This window comes from Epinephelus moara, chromosome 11, assembly GCF_006386435.1.
Source record: "Epinephelus moara isolate mb chromosome 11, YSFRI_EMoa_1.0, whole genome shotgun sequence".
NCBI lineage: Eukaryota > Metazoa > Chordata > Actinopteri > Perciformes > Serranidae > Epinephelus > Epinephelus moara.
The window spans coordinates 27759004-27784971 of NC_065516.1; the positions used below are offsets into that span (position 1 = coordinate 27759004).

At 42.0% G+C, this 25968-nt stretch overlaps 1 protein-coding gene across 19 annotated transcripts in view; it reads right to left on the reverse strand.

Moving 5' to 3' along the window:
- Nucleotides 1-451: 451 nt before the first annotated feature.
- ntng1a (netrin g1a) overlaps nucleotides 452-25968 on the reverse strand; it is a 139690-nt gene continuing 114173 nt past the window's right edge. For 2 of the 19 annotated variants that reach the window (XM_050056954.1, XM_050056952.1), the window contains exons 5-10: nucleotides 22955-22981; nucleotides 18484-18528; nucleotides 17264-17323; nucleotides 15506-15673; nucleotides 11830-11964; nucleotides 452-2116 (exon numbers count right to left, since the gene is read on the reverse strand). In XM_050056954.1, coding sequence (XP_049912911.1) covers nucleotides 1860-2116; nucleotides 11830-11964; nucleotides 15506-15673; nucleotides 17264-17323; nucleotides 18484-18528; nucleotides 22955-22981 — 692 coding nt within the window. In that variant the 3' untranslated portion in view covers nucleotides 452-1859. The other 17 variants (XM_050056956.1, XM_050056953.1, XM_050056955.1 and 14 more) reach the window with 17 other exon arrangements.

Consider the following 25968-nt stretch of genomic DNA (forward strand, 5'->3'; position numbering starts at 1 on the left):
CTCAGTTTGTCATTTGAAGAACTGAATAATTAGGCTGCTACTGTACTGACCTTACATGAAGCTGCCTCCACAGACCTTGTTAAAGAAAAGGAGTTTCAAGAAGAGTTTATTCACTACTAATTTATTGTGCACAAACTGAATCACTCCCATAGGTTACTCACTGTCTGCGGGTTCATTGGCACCAAAATTTCATGGTTCTTTCAAGGAAATGTCTTTTTTTGAAATTAAAGTGTTAGACAAATGTTTGTATTGGATTTGGTTGGCAGATACTCTAAGAACGATCAGAACATCTCTCCTTCCATCTACGATCGTATAGTGTTGAAAATAAAGGGTCAAAGATTCACATCTCAGTTCAACAACTAACGAAGCATCTACCTGCGATCAACACACGATCAACACCGTTTAATTTTTAAACTTTTATTCACTTAAATTCTCAAGTGTTAAAGCAAGAACAAAACATTTATAATGTCCTTTGGTGGGATTTTATTACACTTTATTAATACTGTATATGTAAACTGATATTCTTTGATGCCAGCACGTTGCCAATACAAAGGAAAATCAACTGCACAACTAAAAGTAATATTAACAAATAAAAATAAGTGAGTGAAAGAAATGGAACGCAAAAGTAAAAGGAAACCATAAACCATTGCTTCTGCGTTTGGATGTTTTAAATAGATACATTAAAGGTTGCCTTTTTTCAATCACAGTTCGGCAAAGATACAAAAGGACTACATGACTCTTTTTTTGTTTTGCTCTGTCGAGAAAAGAACTTGCAAATACACCAATGTTTTTCTATGCACCTCTCGTCTGCTTGGGTGAAAACTATCCTCGGACCATGATCGTAGGGAGCGTGGCGGCTCTAAGATAGAAAAAGAATCAGACAGCTTTATTGGAGTATCTTTTTGCAAGAGGGGAAAGGAGGAGGGGAGAGGCTTCTTACACATGTGCATCACTAACATCGGACAAAAGAATCTTTCAACCAACAAGGGTTTACAGAGTAACGTTCACGAAAGCACAGGTCTGTGGCAGCATGGCGTCGGGGGTTTGGGATCGGAGGCAGGAAAGGGAGGGAGGATGAACAGGAGGGAGGATGAGAGAGAGCTCGAAGGAGAGACAGAAAGCTAGAGAGGGATCGACGTGGGCGAGGTTTTTGTGTCACAAAGTGGCAGTCCGGACAGATTTCCTTCTATCCACAATGCACTGACAGCAAAGAATGCTTCCTGTGTGTTCTCCTCTTTGTGTTTGTCGCTGTGTTGAAGTATAACGGTTATGATTCAGAGGCCAGTCAGTCAGCCATTCAGCAGGGACAGTTTCTTTGAGATTTCTTCGGCGTCAGTCCAGCCAACATTAACTCGCAGAAGCGTCCCGGGGGGATCGGCGGCCACTGCCGGCTCGTTCGAGAGCTGATTGGTCGCAGCTGTTGTTGCCGTGGCAATAAGGGAGGAAGTGAACGAGTCTGTCATCTTCAGTTATCCCTTCTCAAAACTGGAAGGAGCTCAAGTACCTGGTATGGCTTAGAAGGGGAGGGGGTCTCATTGTTCTTTGCACATTTTACTCTTATTAGGCAAACGCTCTTTTTTTAAATAATATCTGGCATTTTTAGAAGTATATGTTTTTTCATTTCTATATATTCTTTGAAATTAAATGAAAAGTTTTTGCACTCATTTGTCTGGCACATTCCCTTTATTGTCAGCGCGAGTGTCCATTGAGTCTGGCGGCGGAGAAGCTCAGAACAGTACAGTCCAGAAAGCTCATGGTTGTTCTTGTTTAATGGTTTTTGATTATCTGAAAGGGGGAATGGGAAGGTTTAAGGTGGAGGCGGCGGGGAGTGTATCACTCCCCCCAGGTCACGGGTCTCTTTAGAGCACGGCGGGCCAGCAGGAGGCCTCTCTCAGCAGTGCCGAGCCCAGCAGCAGCAGCAGCAGCAGCCTGGGGGATGATGGAGGCGTCAGGGGGGCCTGGCCCGAGTCTGGGCCCCCGCAGCCCCCCAGCTCTGACTCGCAGCGGGGCTTCTCGCACTGCAGGCCTGAGAAGTCTGAGGGACAGCTGCAGCGGAGGTTGTTGATACACACCCCGCCATTTTGGCAGCGCAGGAGCTCGTTGTCACACACCCGGGCTGCGGTGGGAGCAATGTAAAGACAGGAGAGAGGGGTGAGAATCAAACAGGCAAGAGGTTTCTGGGTGACACTTTACTTGAAGCAGAATGTGATGCATCAAAGCTTTATCATAACAGCGCCTGTTATCATATAAAATGTCAGATTATTAAATGATCTACTCAGGTGCCCCGTTACGACACCATGAAACCTCAGTGATCCCTGCAGGGAGAGGAGGAATTCTCTCATGTTTTGTTCTAACAAATCAAAAACTCACATTTTTTGTCTTCAAGTAAAATGTTACCACATTTTATTCCATGTTGAATTTGGCTGAACTTTTACAATAACAGTTTGACATTTTGGAAAAATATGAGAGATCGATACCACTCTTGTACGTGTATGATAAATATGAAGCTAGAGACAGCAGCCGGTTAGCTTAGCTCTTTTGTTTAATGCGTACAAAATCTTAAGTTACAAGACGCAATTTCGCTGTTTTACGAGGGTTTTTTGTGCCAGTAACTTCCTGTATTCTCTGCTGGTTGCTTGGTAACTTCTCCTAGCCGAGTAAAAATCACAAATGGGCACAAAAACCCCTGTGAAATAGCATATTGTTGTTGTCTTCAGCTTCATATTTACTGTACAGATGTAAGAGTGCTATCAATATTCTCATTTTACTCTCTGCAAAAAGGCTAATTAGCAGATTTCCCATAATGTCGAACTATTGCTTCAACATTTCATAATGCAAAATACTGGAAAATACTTGCAAAACAATCCCTAATACATATAGTGGGTTACATGGATATAACATATATAAAATTCTTTAAGGTAAACTCTGCAGTGCATGCATCCTAAATACATCAGGTTAAATTTGACACTATATATAACACCGTAGAACTATAAGGTTAGTAATGTTGGTATAAATTTGTGAACACACGTTAAAGCCCCCATGTGTAGAATTAAAAAAATTCAACCTTTGGCGCCCCCCTGTGGAAGAATCCAATAATTACCTCTTTTGATTTTTACAATGAAAAACTTGCGTCGTCTCAAAATTTTTTAAGATGGCGTCACACCGAGTATTCTAATTAAACTGATTAAAGGTGATGACAAACCTATATTTACTTATATAAATATAATTTAAATTTCTAAAGATTGCAGATTTTTACCTCTATTTGAAAAAACATTTTCACATCCTCCTGTAATAATATGACATGCAATCAAACATTATTATACCTTTAAAAGTTACAAAAAAATGATCATGTTTTTGTAATGTAAACGTAATCATTCTGCCTTTAATGAGAGCAAATTCCCTTTTTATCGTTTCCATTTCTTCAGTACCAGAGCTGATTAAAGCCCCGTCCATCCAGTGATGTTTCTGCACAGAAATCCTCAAAGCTTGACAGGCTTTCCCCCGAACAGCATTGTCTTTAGACAAACTGAACGTCAGGTGAAAATTGGTGTATATTTAGAGCTGGGACACCGAGGCCACTCTATTCCCAGTGGAGGCAAGCTGTCAAGCAAGCTGGAGGCAAACAAAGCAGCGCCGTACAAACTAATAAACCAACAGAGACAAATAAACAGTGATAAACACAGGGGCCACTTCTGCCCATTTCAGTCCTTTATGGGAGTGGAAAACAATGTGGTGAGCAATCTATGAACTCTATGGGACGTAAATATCACAATAACAAATATCAGGCCTCTCTCCTAATACTCAGGATTGGATGCATGCTGTCTCCCAGGAATAGCCAAATAGGGCTTTTATGGGAGGCTTGTTAAGAAACATTGACTCCGTGAATCCTATTTGTACCACGTCTGTTTTGTAGGAGAAAAGGGAGCCGCTGTTTGGCTCAGTAAGTTTTGCTTCAGGCCACAGCTCACCAATTACCATGCACAACTAGATCCAAATAAGACACCTGAACTCTATCTTAGTCCTTTTTTTCTCCAACTGACATATCAATTTCATGACCAATTCAACCACTCAGCAGTGACTGAAGTAATGAGTCAATTTATAAAACTGCAACCACTGTTTGTTTCCCTGGAAAGCCACTGCTCACTTGGCTTTCTCCTCATGATCAGACAGCTGAACTTGGTCATAAAAAACTCTCCTTCAAGATGACAAGGAAGAGCAATGTATTAATTAAAGAATCATGTTTTTCCCCGAGAGGCCTTGATATGATCAAAACACGAGAGAGTCTACTTTAATTAGACAATGACCTTTCATCTTATCCATCTTATCCGTCTTTGCTTTCATGATAAAATACTAACAGGCTGTGTATTTGTAAAGGTATTCAAAGTGGTTTGTGTCACGTCTGTGCTCTACATGTATCATAAAAAACTTGTGCTAGATGTGCTAGACAGCACACGTTTTCAAAGTAAAACCATCCCAAGGTCATCCATGTGCAACAGGCTACATCATGAGGGACCTGGGAGCTATGATGAGACGAAGCTAGTCTGAAAAGAGGTTTGAAATGATGGCAATTTTACAGCCTTTTACTGCACCTAAAGGAGATGTGACACAAAACAAGCTTTGTGGCGACAGCATGTTATTTGAATTGCACTATATTTGATTCTCACTGTACTTAGGACGGCATTTCCTACTTGGAAGACGATGCAACGCTGACTTGCTTACAGAGGTTCCACAAGAGCTTGAAGAGCAGCTTGGTTGAACTGTGTACTTTTTATCTGAAATCTACTTTTATTAGTCTTTAACAACTAAATTCACCTAATGCTAGGTTGAGCTGGCAGCCAACAAGGAAACTATAAAAGAAGAATGGGTCACTGTGTAGCGCGTAAATGCACTTTGGTGCCAATCTCTCTTTTTTCCTAACAGCAGGTAGTGTTGTACATGTATTTGATTATCAATATCTAATTAACCGTAGAACTGTTAATGAAATAAAAATATTCAGAAGGGCTTAAATTTAGTCAGCTCTCTAGATAACGTTCCCTGTTATTGTCAGGAGGGTTGGGCACCAAACTTTTAGGGTTCCAATTACAAGTAGTACAGTACAGATGAGTACAAAGCGCCCCACAGCCTTGAACCTTGGAGCTCTGAGGCCGGTAAATGAGCTCTGTGGAGCCACAGGGTTCAACTTTGGACAGGAGGCGGAAGCGCCCCAAATCCGAGGCCAACAAGGAAGATTCGCGGCTGCAATACTTTCGGCATCTGTTTTCTTCCATATTATTTCAAATGTGAACAGCACCCACAAGGTGCCACTAGTTGCCTAACTTTAGGGTAAATGGTTAGAATGTGAATCGCCTAGTTCACCAAGACCTTGTCTCCTTGGTGCCAAATTTAAATAAAATTGTATTTAGAATATTGAAAAGTTGCCCTATAACCTGTGCTCGGATGATTCTAAGATGTGGAAGGAGCCTCAAACTCCTACACTGAATATGTGGATAGTTCAAATGATGGAAACTGTGAGAAATGCATCAAAGAGAAAGAGAATGTATCAGGTGTGCTGACATACTTTTTGGCGGAAATGGGATGTGTTCGAGCCGTGGTATTTGTTCTGGGACCTAGTTTATAAAACTACATTTCTCACTCACCAGTACTTGTTACGTTGTTCGTCAATGAACTTACTTAGTATTTGCACTTTGTTTAACTAATGTTAGCCAGCAATATCTTTATTGAAACATCCTACACTTACTTGGAGATAAAAACTGTTCACGCTAGTAAGAAATAATCTTTCGGCTTCAAGCTAATGTGTTGGTAAGTAAAAGTAATTGTCACAGCCTGTCTAGCTTAATTGATGTTACGATTTATGTGTGTGGTACAGGCCACCAGGAAGTGGGTTGGGCTTTGAAGCCAATTTTCGTAGTGGCCAAACAGTGGATAATACATCCGCTGTGTGATGCCATGTGGCCCAAAAAGTCTTGGTCCCTCAGACCTACATGGCAAAAGAATCTATCAGAATTTAATCCATTCAGTCTGATAACATTTGGAAAGTCTAGAAGAGGCGCACAATTCTAACAGTTCATCCCCATTTAAGTTACCGGAGTGCTAATCCAGAAGTAGCCGGCTCGGCCAGCAGAGGTCTAATCCCCCTGCTCTGTGGGCCACACAGTGTGGAAGCAGTGCTGATCGTCCGGGTAATTTATACGCTGCCCTGCCTCTAACTTTGTATCCAGTTCTCTTTCCTCCAGTTCAACTATCAATATGGGCTAGATGACTAGTAGGGATGTAAATTACTAATGCCAACTGAAAGAAATTCTAGCACACGGTCAAGTCCTAGCTTGGCTTCAGGGTCTGAAAGGCCATAACATTGCGAAGATTTAGATAGCAAACATCATGTAATGTCTTTTTTTTAAATTTAGTGGAAGCATTTTTCAGTCAGAGGTAAAACACCACAGATATGAAGGATTATAGTGGGACCTGCCATGCCTGCCCCATTAACGTCAATAGAAGTGGCACCAATGCTATATTCAAACGTGTCACCATGATGTAATGACCCTTTCTTCTTTTATAGTTTTCTTGGTGATCAGAAAACAATGTAAATACAAATGAATTCAGTTGAGTCAGCTTAGCAATAAATGTTTGCTACCAAATGTGGAATAGCTGACTGCTAATAGCTATCTTCAGCACACGGATTCTCTCCTCAGGTTGCATTTAGCCTCAATTCAGAACTGGTTCACTGTCTTCCAGAAAGTAGGCTAAGCCCAAAAACAGCAACATATGAAGTGGACAAAATGGCTTATTTCTTTTAGAAGTGGAAACGCAGAGAGATAGTTTTAAGGCATGGGTCCTTCAGAAATGAAAATGTTTTCTAAGGACTTTCAATGAGGGGAAGTTGCCCCTTGTCTGCTTTCATTGCTGCGTATTATGTTTACATGTACATATTGAGTGTGATTTTTTATTTTTAAGGTAAACTACTACTTTAAATATTAATTATGCATGATGCTCAACACTGCATGGCACGTTCAGCTGACTTCAAAGTAAAGTTCGGGTAATGGCTGACCCCTGCAGGCAAAGCATTTCAATTAAGCGATGCTAAAGTCCAAAATCAAACACAGATATTGATTTTTTAAAAACAACATCAGTGGCAAGTTTGTCCAAGATGTATGAGGGTCAATGAGATTAAAGATACTCGGGCACAGAGAGAACCAGCGTGGGGCATCATGTTATTAATACACTACAGATGGGTATTCTAAGGATGAGTGAAGAGTTGTGTCGAATGCCTGAAAACTCAGCTGGTGTCGGATGAATTCTTCTGAGAGCTCTGCACCTTTATCTCTCTTCAATCTCTCACATTAACCATTTCTCGGCATGTAAACAGAACCAGCACAGGCAGTAAATGATAAGATTTGTAGCGTTTGCTTTTGATATGAGTGATAATATTTAGAGAGGGGACCGGTGAACTAGGTGTGCCTGTCGGGGACTGTGATGTGTTTGACGAGAGATTTGAGTTTTAATTGCATTCTTCAGTCTGCATGCAGATTGAGTCTTGTCCATGCACATAAATACTGCAGCAGCGAGGGAAGTAATGGGAGGTCAAGACTGAAAAGTTCTCAAACTATTTCAGTCAAGAAATAACTCCAGCATCAGTAGCTTCTTGGGCAGGCATTATTTCAGGGGTTTCCCATTTTCAGCTTTGTGTAGAAAACATTTCATGCAGCCAATGTTAAAACAGTGATGTGTATTTTACTATTTGGACACACTTGTTAAAGTTATTTTTCTAATTCCCGTGAAAAACGGGCTTTTTAAGTTACTGCCAGAGCAGTAAGGGATTTATTTCGCTACTAAAACATCAACAACAATACACGGAGAAATCCATAGCAGAGGCAGAAATACTCATTTTCTCTGCTGCGGTTTCAGCAGATCAGAAAGCAATGCAGTCAGAGCTTTCATATTTGCAGATTGTCAGAATAGCAGAGTGTAAAACCCTGTGCAGTCTTCACCACAGCTGAATATTACACTACACCATTGTTATTACCATCACACAAACACAACACAGAGAACACCCTTATATCTCTAAGAGGTAGTCTGGGAAATGTAGTAAAACATGCTTAAATTGAGAAACACGAGCACACTAAATTCTAATTAATTCACAAAAGCATACATGTCTTTCGTGTAAATAAAACGCTCCCAGGTTGGATTTCTAAATTTGCAGTAAACCTCCTCAGTCTCGTTATAGGAAGAGGGAAAAGTCTGAGGCGTAGAAGTTAGTAGAAGAATATACAAATACTTCACACAATAAAGTTTGTTTGATTTTCTAATCACTGCTTCATTGCTAATCTGACAAATAAAACCACTGATCCATGCTGTGCTCCGTCTCGCTGTATGTGACTTCCCATCTGCTTGACTCGGCCGTTCACAGAAACATTTTTTTCTTCTCACTTTCTTTTTTTACTTTCCTTGTTACTTGTAAACATTTAATTACTGCTGTTGTACACCACAGCTTTTTCTTTTTACACTGAGTAGTGAGTTTGTAGGTTCACCATACCAACCCATACCTTCCCCTCTACACTGTGTATGTGTGTACAAACAGGTGTGTGTGCTGACAGTGTGTAGTCACACTACACACGCTGAATATATTAGTCAGAAACAGTGCATTTCAATGAACATCCACCTGTGTGAGGAACTGCTAAAATAACAGATTATTCATCTTACACTGAATTTCAATCATAATGAACCCTCAATGCACTCCTATTTACTTAAGCACTGGTATATACTGTACTGGAAGCTGCATCCCATGGTGCACTGTGGTCTATTGTGGCTGCTGTCAGAGCAGAAAACTCTGATCTCTTTGCCTCTTTGATGATGAATTTCTCCTTGTACTGTTGAACACCAAAAGCAAATAGCAGTTCCTAAAAAGCCTTTGTTCTGTAATTTTGAGGGACTGACATCACAACCTGTCAATTACCATTATAGATCCATAGCTGTCCAACATGATATTGATTATATATAATGTTGTATAGTATTTTTAACATAGAGAAATGTTGCAGCTAAATCATGGAAGCCCTTCTTTTTTTAATATTCACACGAAAATCTGTTGCAGGTACAGTGTCCATTTTAGGACATCCTCAGGTGTCAGAGTTTGGTGTCAGATCTTAGATGAAAAAGCATCAGGTTTCAGGAAAACCTCTGTCAGACTTCAGATGAAACAGTCTCAGAAAAAAGGTCTCAGGCGAAACAGCCTCAGACGAAACGGCCTCAGAAAAAAAGGTCTCGGATGAAACGGTCTCAGACAAAACCGCCTCAGAAAAAAAGGTCTCGGACGAAACGGTCTCAGACAAAACCGCCTCAGAAAAAAAGGTCTCAGACGCAGTGACCTCAGAAAAAAAGGTCTCAGATGAAACGGCCTCAGAGGAAGCGGCCTAAGAAAAAAAAGGTCTTAGCTGAAACAACCTCAGAAAAAAAGGTCTCAGAGGAAGAGGCCTAAGAAAAAAAAGGTCTTAGCTGAAACAACCTCAGAAATAAAAGATCTCAGAGGAAGAGGCCTAAGAAAAAAAAAGTCTTAGCTGAAACAACCTCAGAAAAAAGGTCTCATACGAAATGGCCTCAGAAGAAACAACATCAGAATAAAAGGTCTCAGACGAAGCCGTTTCAGAAAAAAAAGGTCTCAGACAAAACAGCCTCAGAAAAAAATGGTCTAAGACGAAACGGTCTCAGACAAAACGGCCTCAGAAAAAAAGGTCTCAGGTGAAACTGCCTCAGAAAAAAAACGGCCTCAGATGGAATGGCCTCAAAAAGATTGGTCTCATAAAAAATGGCTTATTTATTTATTGATCTATTAGCAGGGAATACATGATATGTTATCAAGATACAACAGTGTTAGAAGGGAAAACAATGACACCATCAAGTTGCAACCTCAACAATCACTTTGTCCAATCAATGGACAAAGTGAAGAAGTATGAGGGGCTTATAAAAGACCTCGATAATGGTAACAACTGTTTTATTCTGGTTTTTGCTAACGCTAGCATGTTTGTGCTGACGTTAACTGCTACACAACGCTGACAGAATTGGTCTCCCATTTTGTATTGCTTATTCAGCAGCCCTATCTAATTTACTGTACTGTTCACATACATTTAAATATGTAAGCGCACTTTTGCTGTTGCATTACTAGTTGAGCAAGAGTGGTAATTTTTGAGTTTACAGGCTGGTCTGACACCTTTGTTTCTGAGGCTGTTTCGTCTGAGACCTTTTTTCTGTGGTTGTTTCATCTGAAGTCTGACAGAGGTTTTCCTGAAACCTGATGCTTTTTCATCTAAGGTCTAACACCAACCTCTGATACCTAAGGATGTCCTACAATGGACACTGTATGCAGATTTATATCAATGTACCAAAAAAGATATTACCATTTTTTTTTTTTGGCCAAGTGGTTCCTCTTCTTCACATTGTTGCTATACTTAAATATAAAAATAATTTTCCTTCTATTGAAGCTTTCCTTGCTTGAATAATTCAATACAAAATAGGTAAAGCTATCATTTATCTTTTCTCAAAGTTTATGTTTTGCATTTACGCTGCTTTGCCTGAGTTTTCATATACCTTGTCCCATTCACATACCTCTGACTGGATCAGAAAATGTTTCAGGCTTCGGGCTTTGTTGAATACGTCAGAGGAAGCAGACAAAACTTTTCACTAATTGCTGACATTCTTCATGATAATATTACACTGGCTATCACCTTACATCCACAGGAAGAAATAGAGGCCGCCAGTAGAAACTAATCCCTCAAAATCATGTCACCTAACAATGTTGAGGTGCCTTATTTAGGACGCCTTTGTTAGCTGGGACATAGATTAATGTTGAGCTACAGGAGGAAGGCAAATAGATGTCATCACCTTGTGACAAAGGTCTATAAATCTGAAGTAACTTAATCACAGCTGCAAACAGTGACACAAAGACGGGTCATGGTTGGTCAAATGCTGATTAGCAGCAATTATGAGCTGGTCTGACGATAAGTTATGAGTTTTGTAACCAGCACAAGATTAGTCAGAGAGCTCCAAAGAGGCTGAATCATTGCTCTCAAACTAAAAGCACATATGCAGCATAAACTGTGTTTGTTGGTTTTGTGTCTCAAAGTTCTTTCTTTAACTGTCAAAGAGTTAAAAATCCTTCCTCGTGAGGTGTGGACTTTATTACGGCTTCCTCCTGTAGGTTTGTCACCGAAGTTTGACTTGGAAAAAACAATGAAAAATTGGTGACATTTGAAAACAAATGACTACACAGGGCATGCATTGTAAAATGGCCGGGGGAAATATAAACGGTAGACAGTAATAAATGGGCTGGAACTCAAAATGACCTGCGTTCTCCTTTGGAAAATGTTAGTGTTGGATGACATTGTCCTGTTGTGGATGGGCGAGGGGGTGATGGCTACTCAAACAGATCACAGGCAGCCTGTCAAGCAGTCAATATTGACTCAGCTGTTGTTTTGTTGGTGTGTGACATGGCTGGATAACTGAGTTACCGAGCAGCATGCGTCCTGCCATGCCATTGCCTTTTCTCTATTGAGCCATATAAGGCACCTGCTGGTATTACATTGTTACACTGCAGCCGCAGCAAGTGTGAAATGCAGGTTCAGTTAGTGAATCAAATGGCTTAGTATATTGGGTTAGCTCATGTTATGGGTTAGGTCTGTATTTGTCAAGACAGCAAACCCTGCGCATGTGCAGCACATTCTTCCAGCCAAAGCTCAGGAATCACACAGAGAGAGGAGATATCAGAGAGAGATAGCAGAGAGAGACAGAGCTGAGGGAGAGAACAGTCGGGAGCTGCTTGGGGAGGTTTGTGGTTCTACTTACATTTGCAGCCATCGTCCCACAAATAGCCGGGTAGACACTGCTGACACTTAGGCCCTGTAGTGCCCTCCTTACATATACAAAATCCTGTGCCATTACAGCGATCACTGACTGAGCCAAAGGGATTACAATTACACTCTGGAAAAACAAGACACACACATACACACAGGCTGGAAACAGGGTGGTGCTTTGACTTCCCGGCAAACGTCTAGGATTTTCACAGCGCGGACCACATTCCTCAAGCTCAATTATAAGCTCAACTATAACAACAACAAGACGCTTGATTATTTTTAACTGGTAAAAATAGATTTAAAGACTCATACAGGAAAAAATGCTACCATTTCAACTGTAATGGAGACAGAATGAGAAAAGAATGATTCAGGGATGCATGAACAATTTGTATTCATCACAGCATATTTGTAATTATTGTAGAAATTATTTTACTGTTACATGGCTGTACAATATGCAATGAGCAAATATGCAAAGCATTATCAGTAGCTTTGATTTAAGATGAAGAAAGTGGGCTAATCTGCACATGCTTTACTAAAATCTTATTCATTCATACAGGTACAGAGAGGAGAAGATGGAAAAAGGAGACGGAAAGTTTGATGAGCAGGTTTCAGATGGATAATGGAAAGAAACCAAGACAAAGAGTGAATGTGAAAGTTTTAGAGGAATGAGAGAAAAGCACATTGAAATGGGCATTGTTGTAATATGTTCTTTAATTCTCTCTATTTTCAAAGGGATGTAAATATTGTCAAAGAATTTCGCATAAACCTAAAACGCCTCTTTCTCATTAACAGAAAAAAATGCTCATCAGCCTCAATTAGATTTGGAATATCCTTAAAAAAAACCCTCCATCGAACAAAACAACCTGTCAAGTCTCTGGTGTCCTACGCTCAACTGACCTTCTGGCTTTCCGCAGCGACTGGAGCACTCTGCAGTCAAAGTGACACCTATTTTGACAGTCTCTGACCATCACATTGCACCTTCTGTGGCTGTGCTGGCTGCACGTGGCTGCACCCGAGTGACATCCGAGGGTCAGGAAAAAGGAGAGAGGTGACGGCAAGTGACAAACGGGGGGGTCAGCAAGAGAGAGGCAGGGTGACGGCGAGTTTGGCATAAGGTAACGCCTCGGTGACTCTTAACGCCTTGTGACGGGATTCAGCTGCTACTCTTGAGGCCATTTCATGTATATGACATATGCACTTGCGTGGCACCTCTGACTGGCGGTGTGACTTCCCTGCGACATTTCTCTCAGAACTCTTGTTGCTTGTCAGACTCCCCCCTCAGGACTCACGAACGCACCTGGCACTGAGTGCTGAGAACTCACACTCCACATACTAGCTAAAGAATCCAATGGGGAACCAGTCTATTGCCTTAGGAGCTATGTGAAATGCAATTTTCACACATTTTTTACAAGAAAAACAGATGATGCAGTGTATGAATGTCTGCATAAAGGTCATGGACAAAATAACAGAAACACCAGATGAAAATGGCCTTTTAACTTTGACATCATGACACCGTCTTCACAGGCCAGTCCCTTGTTCTCAAATGATAAAGTTACTTAATATGACATTTTGGGAGATATCAGCATTCGGATGGGACACAGAGGGAAAAGGCCAGCCTAGCACTGTCGAAACCACTTTAACAATTCAGTTATTGTAAAAAAGAAACCAAGCAGATATAGGCTAATGAGGATTTTATTACCTATGGACAGACCATTGACTGTATAAAAGAAGCACGTAGCCACTGTGACATCACCGATTGGTTTGTGGACTACAGTCTTGAAGCCTTGAGTTTGGCATTTCGGTCGTCGACATCTGTTTTTTTTTGGAAAAGTGACTATATTTGGACGAGAGGGTGGAGCTGGGGGGGAGCAAGGGGTGGATCTGACTGAGAGTCTGAGGACACTATACATGCTGCTAGCAAAGTTAGCTTCCAAAAGAGGCTTAAAATGTACTTAGTGGGAAAAAATGAGCAGACAACTCCATAGAATGTCTTTTAGTAAAACTGAATGTGGAATTTTTAGACCAACTTTCATGAACTGAAAGCACACAATCACAGGGCCAACGGTCTAAGATGAAACTGCAGTACCACTGTACACTTCCTGGGGGGCTGCTCCAGCCTTGTTGACAGGTCTCAGTGGTAGCAACTTTTCAATCACAAGGTAGCCACGCCCTAAAAGCATTCTCTGCTTTATCATGTATTTTACTCTAACTTGGAACATAACTTACAAAATGTACACCATGCTATATTGGGAAAGACTTGAAACTAGCAATTTAGATCATCATTTTCTTTTGCAACCAGTAGATTTGCCCCCTGCTGACCACTAGAGAGAATGCAGGTTTAAGGCACTCCCGAATCCTGAGGCTACGTCCACTTCTTTTATACAGTCAGTGGGACAGACCCAGGTTAGCTGCTTCCCCATTTCCAGTCTTTGCAAAGCTATGCTAACCTGCTGCTGACTCTAGCTTCATGTTTAATGTACGGACATCAGACTGTTTTAGGTGTTTCCATTAGTTTGTACACATGCTCTATTCATTCATTCTAGCTTTAAGTCAATGCTTGGCTCAGTAACTTTATGCTCCTTAAATACAAGTTAGCAACTTGAAACCAACTGTAACATACAAGCATTACATCTATGAAAAATAGTTAGCAGCTAGAAACAACCTTGTCTCACTCTGAAGCCAGCACTTGGTCAGTGACTTTCGGCGATGGCTACAACGAAAAAGCGGTCCTTTCAAGTCGGCTATACGTGACTGTTTAGCGGCGCTCAGGAGCGTCAGGAGGAAACACGGCGGGACAACAATGAAAGTAAAGGTGGCTGAAGTCCGAGTACAGTGGGCAGGCGTGGCGGTGGATGGGTCCAACAATCACCAACTTTAACGCAGGAGGTCGGTGTTCCCTACCCATATGATTGTACAGCTAATCCCTGTTCGTTTTTCCTAAACCCAACCACGTGCATTTGTTGTTGAAGGGGATTTTTTTTTTTAACTTGGCAGTATTGTACTGACAAAGTGTGTTTATTTTGACTGTGCGGACGTTAAAGTTCCTGTGAAAACAGAAGTGTATCTTGAAGACAGAAAATGCATGTACCAGGCAGAACCTAACACGGTGTCCCAGAATGTCAACAACCAACATACGGAGGGTACCTTGCATTTCGGATCTCCACGTTGAAAGTCCATGACCAAAACATGTGACGAGGTCAGAGTGAGAATGTGCTGCTAGAAACCAACTGTAACTTACCAACCTGCATCACTAAATATGAGCTAGCAGCTCTAAACCAACTGTAACATAACCTAGGATGTAAAAAACAAAACAAGCTAGCCGCTAGCTAACTGTAAAACTGCATCAACCCTGATCAGTCCGCAGTTATTAAAACCATGCCTGAAAGGAATGACCAAAACCACTCAAGCACTGTTATAGTGTATGTCTTTCTAAAGCTGAATGACGAGCGTCCTCCAGAAAACACTCCACCAATGTGCGAAAGCAGAAGAAGCAAAACAGGAAGATGTGGAGACCACTGAAAGTTATGGAGGCAGGAGGGTGTGGATGATGGAGTGGGTGATGACAGATGACACTTTCTCTGGTGACGAGTCAAAGACAAGAGGAGAGACGAGGAAGGTGTTTGTGTAAAAGCAGGGTGGCAGTGAAAGGGGCCGAGTGGGGGACTAACCTATGCACACATTTTCATCGTCCAGTTCTGCCGAGGCATTGCGGTAGTAGCCCAGCTTGCATAGCTGGCAGTGCTGGCCCCTAGTGTTGTGCTTACAGCTCACGCAAATGACGGTGTTTAGCAGCTCGATGTAGCTGCATCGGTTGGAGTGGCCGAAGCATTCGCAGTCTTGCAAAGAGAGTGTGAAGGGAAGAGAGGGGAGAATGAGAAAGAAAGAAGGAAAGAAAGGAAGAAAGAGAGACGCGGCAGGGAGTGTTGGCATTGTTGCTGTTGCTGCGAGTGCTACGGCGGTGGGGTTAGCAAGAATTTGAGCGAGGCACAATGGCATGCAAGGTTAGAAATGGAGACTGCGTTGTGAGGGAGGAGATGTTGGGGAAGTGATGAGAGGGAGGGTGATTAGTCTGACATGGGCACAGCCAGAGTTAGAAGACATCACATAAAAAAGCACGGCGTTAGAAGAACTCGAAGAGGTCACATCACTTCAAGCACACCACAACACGAGGCAAGGAAGGCTTCCGAAATGATGACACAGAGACACGGTCACACTGGGAACACAACACAGCGTAAGGCAGGTCAAACCATGAATGAAATGGATCTCTCAGTTCAGGGAATGGTGTTTAGGGAGTTTTAAAGTTGTTGTCTAATTGATCTCTTGAATGTAATGGTCCATATGGTTTGAAGTAATGGCGCTTCATATCACAACTCTCTGTAATGAAATGCACGATGAATTCCAAATTTGAGAAACCCTTGAGTCATCCAACAAATTGGCTTGATAGTTGTTTCTAAAGGCTTATCACAACCTAACTTATACGGTCTTTGAAAGCAGTCGGTAAGGCAAGTGAGCGTATGCTGAGTTGCACTGAGAGAGTGTGTCACCGGCTGCTATGCAGTGCTGTGTCATGATTAATTAGACATATAGAGTTGTGGCTGGACTGTAAAACCTCCTGCTGCAGTCTGTGATACTCACTGGCAGCCCTGGCCTAAGGGGTGCAGGATGGGAGGGGTGCAGCCCCAGCTGGGTACTCTCCGAGTGAGGATCAGTCTGCCACACGGAGTGACCACTGACACCACGTGTCACAGCGTAGACAGATGTGACCCTTAAGCCTCACTGGCAGCTGCTTGGACAGAAAAGCCCACGGATCCAGAATAGGGGGCTGGTGGACGGGGCTTTCGTCCAAGGGATTGTGGTTATTAAGGATCTGTATTGAGGTCAGGTCTCTCTGTCCGGCCGCTAACAACCCGACAAGGCTTGGAAATGAAGGAGCAGGAAGTCTAGTCCACTCTACCTTTCACCTAAAGCAGAAAGTCTTGTTGGAGTGTAAGCTAAGATCTTCTACATTAGAGGCCTCACTCTCACAGACATACTCTCAGAAGACAAATAATCTCTCCGTTCCAGAAATAGGCTAAGGTCATAAATCATGCACGCACGGGGAATAAAAAGTCTTGAGTCTCGGAAACACGTTTCCCAAAAATAGTTGTAGTTTCAAGCACCCACTTTATTTGCACTGAAAAAGATATGATTCCAAGGGACTTTTATAGTGTTTAGAAACAATTCCATAGACGAATGAATCCTCAATGTGCCCTGTACAGTGAGAGCCATCAGTCCAGGACTGAGCTGGAGACATGGACACACAGTGCTCTAGCATCGGGTTAGTGCTGCAAAGGTTAGGGGGCTTACAGTTAAACAGAAAGATCAGTTCATACAGTGAGAAGGCTTGGGTGTCATCTGGGGGGCAGTGTATGAATTCCAGCTCCTACCTCGCTTGCTGTTTGCAACGTGGACGGAAGGGGCAGTGGACAATGCAACCTGAGGAGCTACTAGACAAATTAAAAGAAGAAAAACAAACAAACAAACAAAAAAAAAAATCATGATATTGCAATTAAACAAAAAAACATGGAATGTCAGAGAATTAAGAATACTGAGCATCATGCTTAATAATAAATGTAACTGTAGGAAAAAAAAGAAACATACGCAGTAATGATGAATGATGGCATTGGGAAATAAGGAGTGACATTGCCAACTGAAGTTGGCTGCTTGTAGCAGCATCTGTTACAAATGCCTTAGATGCCGAACAATTCAAATATTATGGTCCCTCTTTTATGCTTCATTTCATTAACAAGTGCTTTGTATAATTCAAAAGCCTCTGTGTATGTTTCCCCAGACAGAAACTATCCCCTGACAAACTACTCTCCACCTCGGTGGAGGCCAGCCAAGAATTTTCACCCTATAAATTTGTGCACAGGAGCGTGGGCAAGGAAACTGGCTAGCAGTGAACACATCAATCCCTCGATTCCTTTCCGGTCATAAAACAAACAGTGGGAAAAAGAAATAATAGGCCCAGCCTCTGCCATTGTACTGGGTGACATAAGCCCCTGACACATACACTGTGTGCGCTTGGCTGCAGTCATGGAAACACAGAGCTGAGTGGTTGTGCGCTAGTTGTTTGCGAGGTGGCTGCACATCACATCTGAACGATGGATTAAGCTGAGATGAGCCTAACATCGATCTGCATAAAAATCCACAGTGAAACCTCTCCTGCTTTTCTTCCTGATTCGCTAAGATGGGACCGAGAATCCCTGGAAGCTCTGCACTTAATTATAATCGAGTGTGTATGTATAAATGTACAGTGCACACATTGAGAGGATAATGTACGGCACTGCAGCGTGTTGCAACATGAGTGCCCCGTGAATGCACAAGCCCTCACTGAAGGAGCCAAAACCCTTTATCATGAGCAAGACAAGCAGGCTGAGGATGCTTTTTTGATTTGTCAGAAAAATAACCAAGATTGGAAACGGGGGAAGACTCTACCCACATACACTTATAGCTAGCAAAGAGTGATATTTTGCTTCTATGCAAACACCCCGAGATAAATGAATCTGTGAAAAAACATAGTTGTTGCATATTCTTAGATGCCTACCTTCTTTTCGGTTAGCGACACCTAGGGATGACACATTCGGCCGAACTGCGTGCAATCTACCTTCTTTTCGGTTAGCGACACCTAGGGATGACACATTCGGCCGAACTGCGTGCAATTAAAAGAAATCAGGAGTTAATCATGTGCACTTATGTGATGCACTTAACAGATAGTCTAAAGGGGGGGGGGGGGGGGGGACTACGTGGTAGTGTACACACACAACTGGAGACACGGACATGTCCAGCATGAGTCAAATCAGTAAATCAGGAAACAGCAAATACAATGGGGGCAGGGCTGACATGGACGAGCAAAGAGAATGCATCCAAAGACCCATTAAGGACATTGGAGAGACGTTGTATGTAATTTGTGTGACTCCCATGGGCTTGCTGTGTATGTGTATGTTTATGGCGATGGCAATGATGAGTGAAAAACTGAAGAAAAAAAAAAGATAAAAACCCTCCTAAACTTCGTATTTAAGTCATGATTTATGCAAGCGAGTCTAAACTATGTATAGCAAATTAAGAAGTGAGGGGGCATTTTGTTTAATTCATCACATCGACTATGTAATCAATATCTAATTACAGTGTATTTCTGGTGAGGAATAACAATGAATAAATAATGGCAGGTGTTGGGACTTGGAATGACGGACTGCTGTGGGTAGCATAACCTCATAATTACATACAAGTCCGTATTTCCGTGTCAGGGAAATACTTTGCGGTTGGAAATGGAGAAGACTCAAGCAAAGGGAGGAATACGGATAAGTTTCCTCATCGTGCCCCTTCATCTCTTCACTTGATCTTTCTGTCCTTTTGCTATTGACTCCATGAATCATGCAATCTTGGGTAATTAACATCCAGTGGCGTCTTGGCAAGAAGCCTATTACCCTATGTGTGAATCGAATACCAGACTGCTGCTCAGGCTGAATCCTTTTAGAAAGAATCTGAATAAATTGTGACATACCTTTTTTTTTTGTTAAATTAAATAATACATTAGCTTTCAGCTTGGCATGTCGACACACTGACAATCACTTTTAAGCCCCCCTAACATTACCAGGCATTGATTTCAAGCTGCTTGAACAAAAGACTATCATGCAGTATCTCCCGTCTCATCCTTTTCTTTCATTGTTTTTATCTCCCCAAAAAATGTTTCACAACTGATCCTGCTGGGGGATTCTGGCATTGGTGATGACTGCGACATCTCCAGTGGGTTGAAGTCACTTGAGTCACTCGATGAGAGGCTCTTTGAAAATGACAGATTAACAAATAAAGAGCTTAAGAAAAAAGGGCACACCACATCACCACTCAAACTTGGGTCTTACGGCTCGTAAATTGTCAAGTCTCTTGTTTTTTTATCTGAATTTAGATCCTTGTTGTTCTGTTAAGCACTTAGCGGTGGAGCTGTTTGTTAAAAGAAACAAAACGGACTTGCGAGGACACGAGCAATTAATCTCTGACGACAACATAAAGTATGCATCATTTGAGGAAGAAAAAAAAAATAAAGCACAGATGAGCAAACCGCACTGTCCGGATCTATAACCTCTAATTGGTAAAGTAAGTTCATTTTTAATTATTCTTTGTTGGGAATTGATTGGATGTAATACACATCTGGGTTCCATTAATTATTTTGTTATGGGGAATATTCAGGTAAGGCGAGCTAAATGAGTGGTGACGGATTTTAATCAATGCCATACCCATAATGAAATGCAATCTTGCGGAGCCAGAATTGTTTTTTAAAATATTAATTTCACTTTAATGGTCTGCATTAGGCAATTCTGCCTGGCTTAATAAACTTGAAATAGAATTGAGAAAAGTCAATAAGGAATTCAATTACCTTCAAACAACAACAACATGAAAAGTGCTTTCTTTCTTTTTCCACAATAGCTTTGCTTCTAGTCCATTTAACAACCTGAAGGACCTCCTAACCTTTTTTTTTTTTTTTGTCCACGCTGTTCTTACTGTATTAATAACACAGACATTAAATTGGTTTGTGTCCGCACTGGAGACATTCCTCATCCTCTTCAGTGCGTTTAGTTTTCAGTGTTTTGCCGGTACTTTGGGAGGCTGCTGTGACAAGACAGCCACTCGTGAGAACTCTAAATCCCTGTGGGCCAATCTGGATGAGAAGTGAAGACTTTGGTTTGTCAGAGTGTCCTTTCTACATCCCTCCCACCCAAAACACACGCTCACACACACACACACACACACACACACACACACACACACAACCACGCACTTATCAGCATGAACACTCTCCCCGTAAAGGATTTGAGGACAGCCTTTGGACATGGTCTGGCCTGGCATTTGGATGGGACGGAAAGGACTGATGTGAATATGTATGCATGTATATACAGCATATACGAGGAGCATGCACACACACACACACACACACGCACACACACACTAAGCTCTCGTCAGGCCATGCATGAAGTGGACACATAATTTCTAAGGTGTGAGAAGGTGGTGAGGGAGGCAAGCAGCGGAAGATTGGGAGGTGGGGAGGAGGGGTTGTGGTTTGGTCTTCTTGGCCAAATGTCCATTTCTGACTCATGACATAGCATCAGACTTTACAACCAGTGTTCACTTCCACTCTAAAGCCTGATTAAAAAAAAACACCTGGGAATAATCTGTGTTCACCCTGTGCCTCACACAGCACGTTTTGGGAAACATGCCCAGTCATCGTCTTAGCCCTTAAATGATGAAAACAAGAGTGCATGTGTCGTCCATGTGTCCCTGAGTGATTTGACTTGGCTCGGTAACACTTAAGCATCAGTTAGATATTGAGTGAGAGCAAGCCACCAGAATTGTATATCGAATATCTGGAAATAAGCAGTTATAACAGTTAAAAAAATACTTTAACACTTTGCGAACTGTTTTTTATTTTTATGCTGAGAGTTAGATAGGAAGATTGACACCACTTTCATGTCTGTCTGTTACCCTTTGAGGGAGCCAGGTTAGCTATTTCCCCTGCTTCAAGACCTTGTGCTAAGCTAAGCTAACAGACTCCTGGTTTCAGCTTCATATTTGAGAGACAGATGCGAAAGTGGCATCAACCATCAGTCTTCTCATCTGACTCTCAACGTGAAAGCAAACAAGAACATTTCTGCTAAACTATTTCTTTAAGCTTATCCCTAACTGATTTGACATATATGACACAAATGTATACTGACCATATGATGTGTCTTTTTTACACCTATATCTAAATCTAAAATTATTTAATGAAGCTGGCACTGAATGTCAATATTACATCAGAAAGACATTGGACTCTTACACGATATTTTAAATGTCCAGTGACATTAGAATTTAAGGCTGTTTTGATGTTAACATTTTGCAGACGTTGGGTTTTGATCACCTTACCTTACGACTTAATGTCATTATTCTATGTCAAGATGGTGTTTGCATGAGTGATTTGGAAGATGTTACATTTTGGCTGCTTAACGAAACAACTAAAAACCAACAAATAACAAGCTCATCTGTCGTCACTATTCGATGTCAAATTAATGTTATCGACCTGACTTTTAATTTTGGTCACCCAACGTCACAACCTAAATTCAACCAAATATTGGTTGGACGCCAGCTGGGAGGATACTGACAATATGATGTATCTTTTTTACACATATATGTCTAAACCGAAATTTGTTTCATTAAAACCAATTAGCACATACTGCTGTTACGTTACATGGATGAAGATAATGAGATTCGTCACTCATTCCAGTGTATGCTTAAGTGTTAGCGTCAGAGCCAGCAATACTGCAGCTACAGTAAAGACGACTTCTCATACAGCTGTTGTTATTATCATGTAACAGGTAAGTTGATCACTGGGGCCAATTACCAAAAAAACGTGCATGTCTCTGTAACCCTCAGCCCATCTCTGTTTGTCCAGGATCAGACAGGGAGGGGGCGATTTGCTAATCAATCCGCCGCCCCAGGAGATACTCGCTAAGAACAGGGCAATGAGAAAAAAGATAAAGAGAATTGAGCCGGGCTGTGAATGCACTTTGACTTGTTCAATACAGTCCGATGGTTCCTGCATCACACAGCCTTCCAGGCAGGGGTAACTTGAGACATGGCACCTCTCTTCTTCCTCCCCCTCCTAAGGGGCTACTGGTTGACGAAGATAATACCAGCCGAGGCGCTTGCGGCTTATATTAAAATGACCTCCTGTGACATTATACTGCCAGAGAGGTCTTGGCACTTTAATAAAGTCTAGATGCCATTTATTTATAATGCATGGGAGAAAAGAAAAAAAAACAAATGACATTCTGCATGCAGAGCCAGGCAAGTGTTATCTGGTTGAGTTGAGTCTGGATAAAGTAAATTAATATGCCCACATCATGACAATATAGCCCGCAGCTATTTGCTTGTCTGTCTTTCCAAAAAACAAGGTTACTGAACAATTGTTGAGTGATCTTTCGTAGGAAGATTGGAATCAGAAATGAACACTTGGCACCAAGTTCAGGGTTGTATGGTGAAGGGTGGCTCAATAGGCAAAGCAAAGCATCAAGCATTCATAGAGTTCCTTTGTAACGTGTACTTACTCACTGGACCAATGTTATTAGGAATACCTGCAAGAGAGAAAGAGAGAAAAACTTCAATTAAGGCATAAAATTAGCTTTAAGGCAACAACTGCAGCATTTCTCCTTGAAACTAGCAGTGTATCATTAGTCCTGCCATCCTCCCTCACAGTGCTGTATACATTTGAAATGTCTGAGACTGTGGCATCTGAAGCAACGCTAGCATTCACCCTGATGTGAAACTGCTGTCTGCTGCCTGTTTAGCCTCATGCTTCTTTAGTTTCTTCTGGTTTCCTCCATAATTTCTGCTTTGATGTCCCTGTTGTTGCCAGAAAAGGTCATGGCTGCCCTCTAACACACAGCAAAAGGTACACACCTTGAAAATGTGCCAGCATCACTGAAAAACCAATTTCAGCAAACACCACGGGCTCACACAGACAGACTCTAATATTGGAGTTATTTTGAAGTTAAAAAGTTGAATCCTGCTTTAAGACACTTTGTCATCAAAGACACGAGACAGAATTTTCACGCACGCTGACACACTACTGCACACAAAACATATCACATGACATAATAGATGGCAAACTCTGCCTCTGATGCTATAGGTGGACATGTCTTATCCTGTTGCCTGCCTGTCCATCCCTCCGTCAAGCAATCCCTTGTGCCAGACAGCCACTGAGCAGATAATACAGTCTGTCTCATCCCCATGGTGACCAGATCTCTCCCACACCAGGACGCTGGCTGGCTGTAGATCTGAGGAGACTGAGACGTTCATAGGCTTCTTGCGCCGATCATTTCACCATCTGATCTAACCACCAACATCTTGGTTTAGGTATTAATTAGCACTGTGGAGGCTTGAGACACCATGAGGCGCAGACGGTGTTAGAACATGCTTTGCTATTTTACTCTGGTCGCATCTGTAGGCTTCAAAGGAACGTGAACACACTGGTGGAGTATTTTTGGTCTGCATTCGTTTTGAGAGGAATTTGCTTTCAGGACATCGAAGGCAGCTCCACTTTCTCTAATCATCTGTTTGAACGGAGGTCCTCCCTCCCATTCGCTCTACCCCCTGCCCTCAATAAGGCAGCCTGCCCACAAAAACAAACAACCCCCTCACCATGGGAAGAGGAAGCATGCTGGGCAATAGGAGAAACGCGCCCACGTAAACTAGAGAGGCAGAAATGAAATGAAAAGGGTGCTTTCTTCCTCTCACGTCTCTCCCATCATCCGCTTAACACCACACCTTCAGCTGAGGAGGCAGGGGAGGCATCTGTGCAGGATTTTTGGTGGGGCCTTTCATCTAATGGAGCCGTCACAAAATATCTCCAAGTACTCAGGGGAAACATGAGGATTTCCTGAGTGTGTGCATGTGTTTGTGTACGTGGACTTTGATCAAACTCCTGTCATTCAATCACTTCTCCTCTGATCTCAGCCTGCAAGCTGTATTTAGGAGCCAAATCTGTGACCTGTCTGAGAGCTGTGAAGTGCAGGAGGCCACCCTGACATATGGAGGAGGAGCGTAATGGATGTCAAACCTCAAGGGGGTGGGCAGATGCTGACTGGAGACAGGAAGGACAAGAGCAAGGACAATAAGAATCACAATTGTTATTCACCAAGTACAGTTTGATTTGGCAACATTGGTTCTGAGTGTCACATTAAATTGGTTGTGGGAACAATGCTGTATCTGTATTTCCATGTCTTACATCATCAGCTGGTGAGGATGCTTAGTTTTTGTGGTACGTGCAGCTTTAGCCTCAGTCTTTTGGCATGATATTTTGCCTGTAGCCATCAGATTTATATTTAAGACCCATTTTACAGGGGATCAGACAGCGTTTTCAACCGTCTCACTGGACTTTTGTCAGCTTTAGCCGGCTAGCTACAGCTGATAACGACACATTTGCACTCTCAACTCTTCAACTCCTCAAACTATGACACTCTAATTTCCCCTCCAGCGTCAGTTTTGGATGGTCAGGGACTTTGTGTCAATTTAAGCCTGTTACATGCATTGTGTCAAAATAAACTTGCATTTTCACATGAAATGGACAGTTTCTGCTCTTTAAATGCATAAAGTCTCTTTTCAAGATACACTTATAGCATAGCTAAAACCAGATTTACCACCTTGTAGCTGTATACCTCCACAAACTAGACAAGTTGGATGCTTCACACACATCTTCAACCTGGCAGCACAGATCTTTACAATCAGCAGTTTCACCAATTTAGTATCTGGCCAAATGTCTCCCCTTCTGTTGCTGAGATATGAATAATGGCCAGTAGAGTGTTTCTGCATAACATCATAATGTCACAGTGAAGCCGACCTTTGACCTTTTGGATATAAAATGTCAGCACTACATCATTATATCCTATTAGACGACTGGGTGAAAAATTTGTCACAATTAGCGCATGAATTCCTGAGTTATGGCCAAGAATATTTTTTTGTGAGGTCACAGTGACCTTTGACCACCAAATTCTGATAAGATCATTCTTGAGTTCTGCTGCCTCTCAAACCGCGGCTAAAGGGTGCCTGAGTGTGTTGGTATCTGATGCCGAGGGCCACTTTATTAGGTACACCTTGCTAGTACCGGGGTTGGACCTCCTTTTTAATTCTTGGTGTCATAGATTCAACAAGGTGCTGGAAACATTCCTCAGAGATTTTGGTCCATATTGACATGATGACTTCACACAGTTGCTGCAGATTTGTCAGCTGCACATCTATGATGTGAATCTCCCGTTCCACCACATCCCAAAGGTGCTCTATTGGACTGAGATCTGGTGACTGTGGAGGCCATTGGAGTACAGTGAACTCATCGTCATGCTCAAGAAACCACTTTGAGATGATTTGAGCTTTGTGACATGGTGCGTTATCCTGCTGGAAGTAGCCATCAGAAGATGGGTACACTGTGGTCATAAAGGGATGGACACGGTCAGCAACAATACTCAGGTAGGCTGTGGTGTTTAAACCATGCTCAGTTGGTACTAAGGGGCCCAAAGTGTGCCAAGAAAATCTCCCCCACATCATTATACCACCACCACCAGCCTGA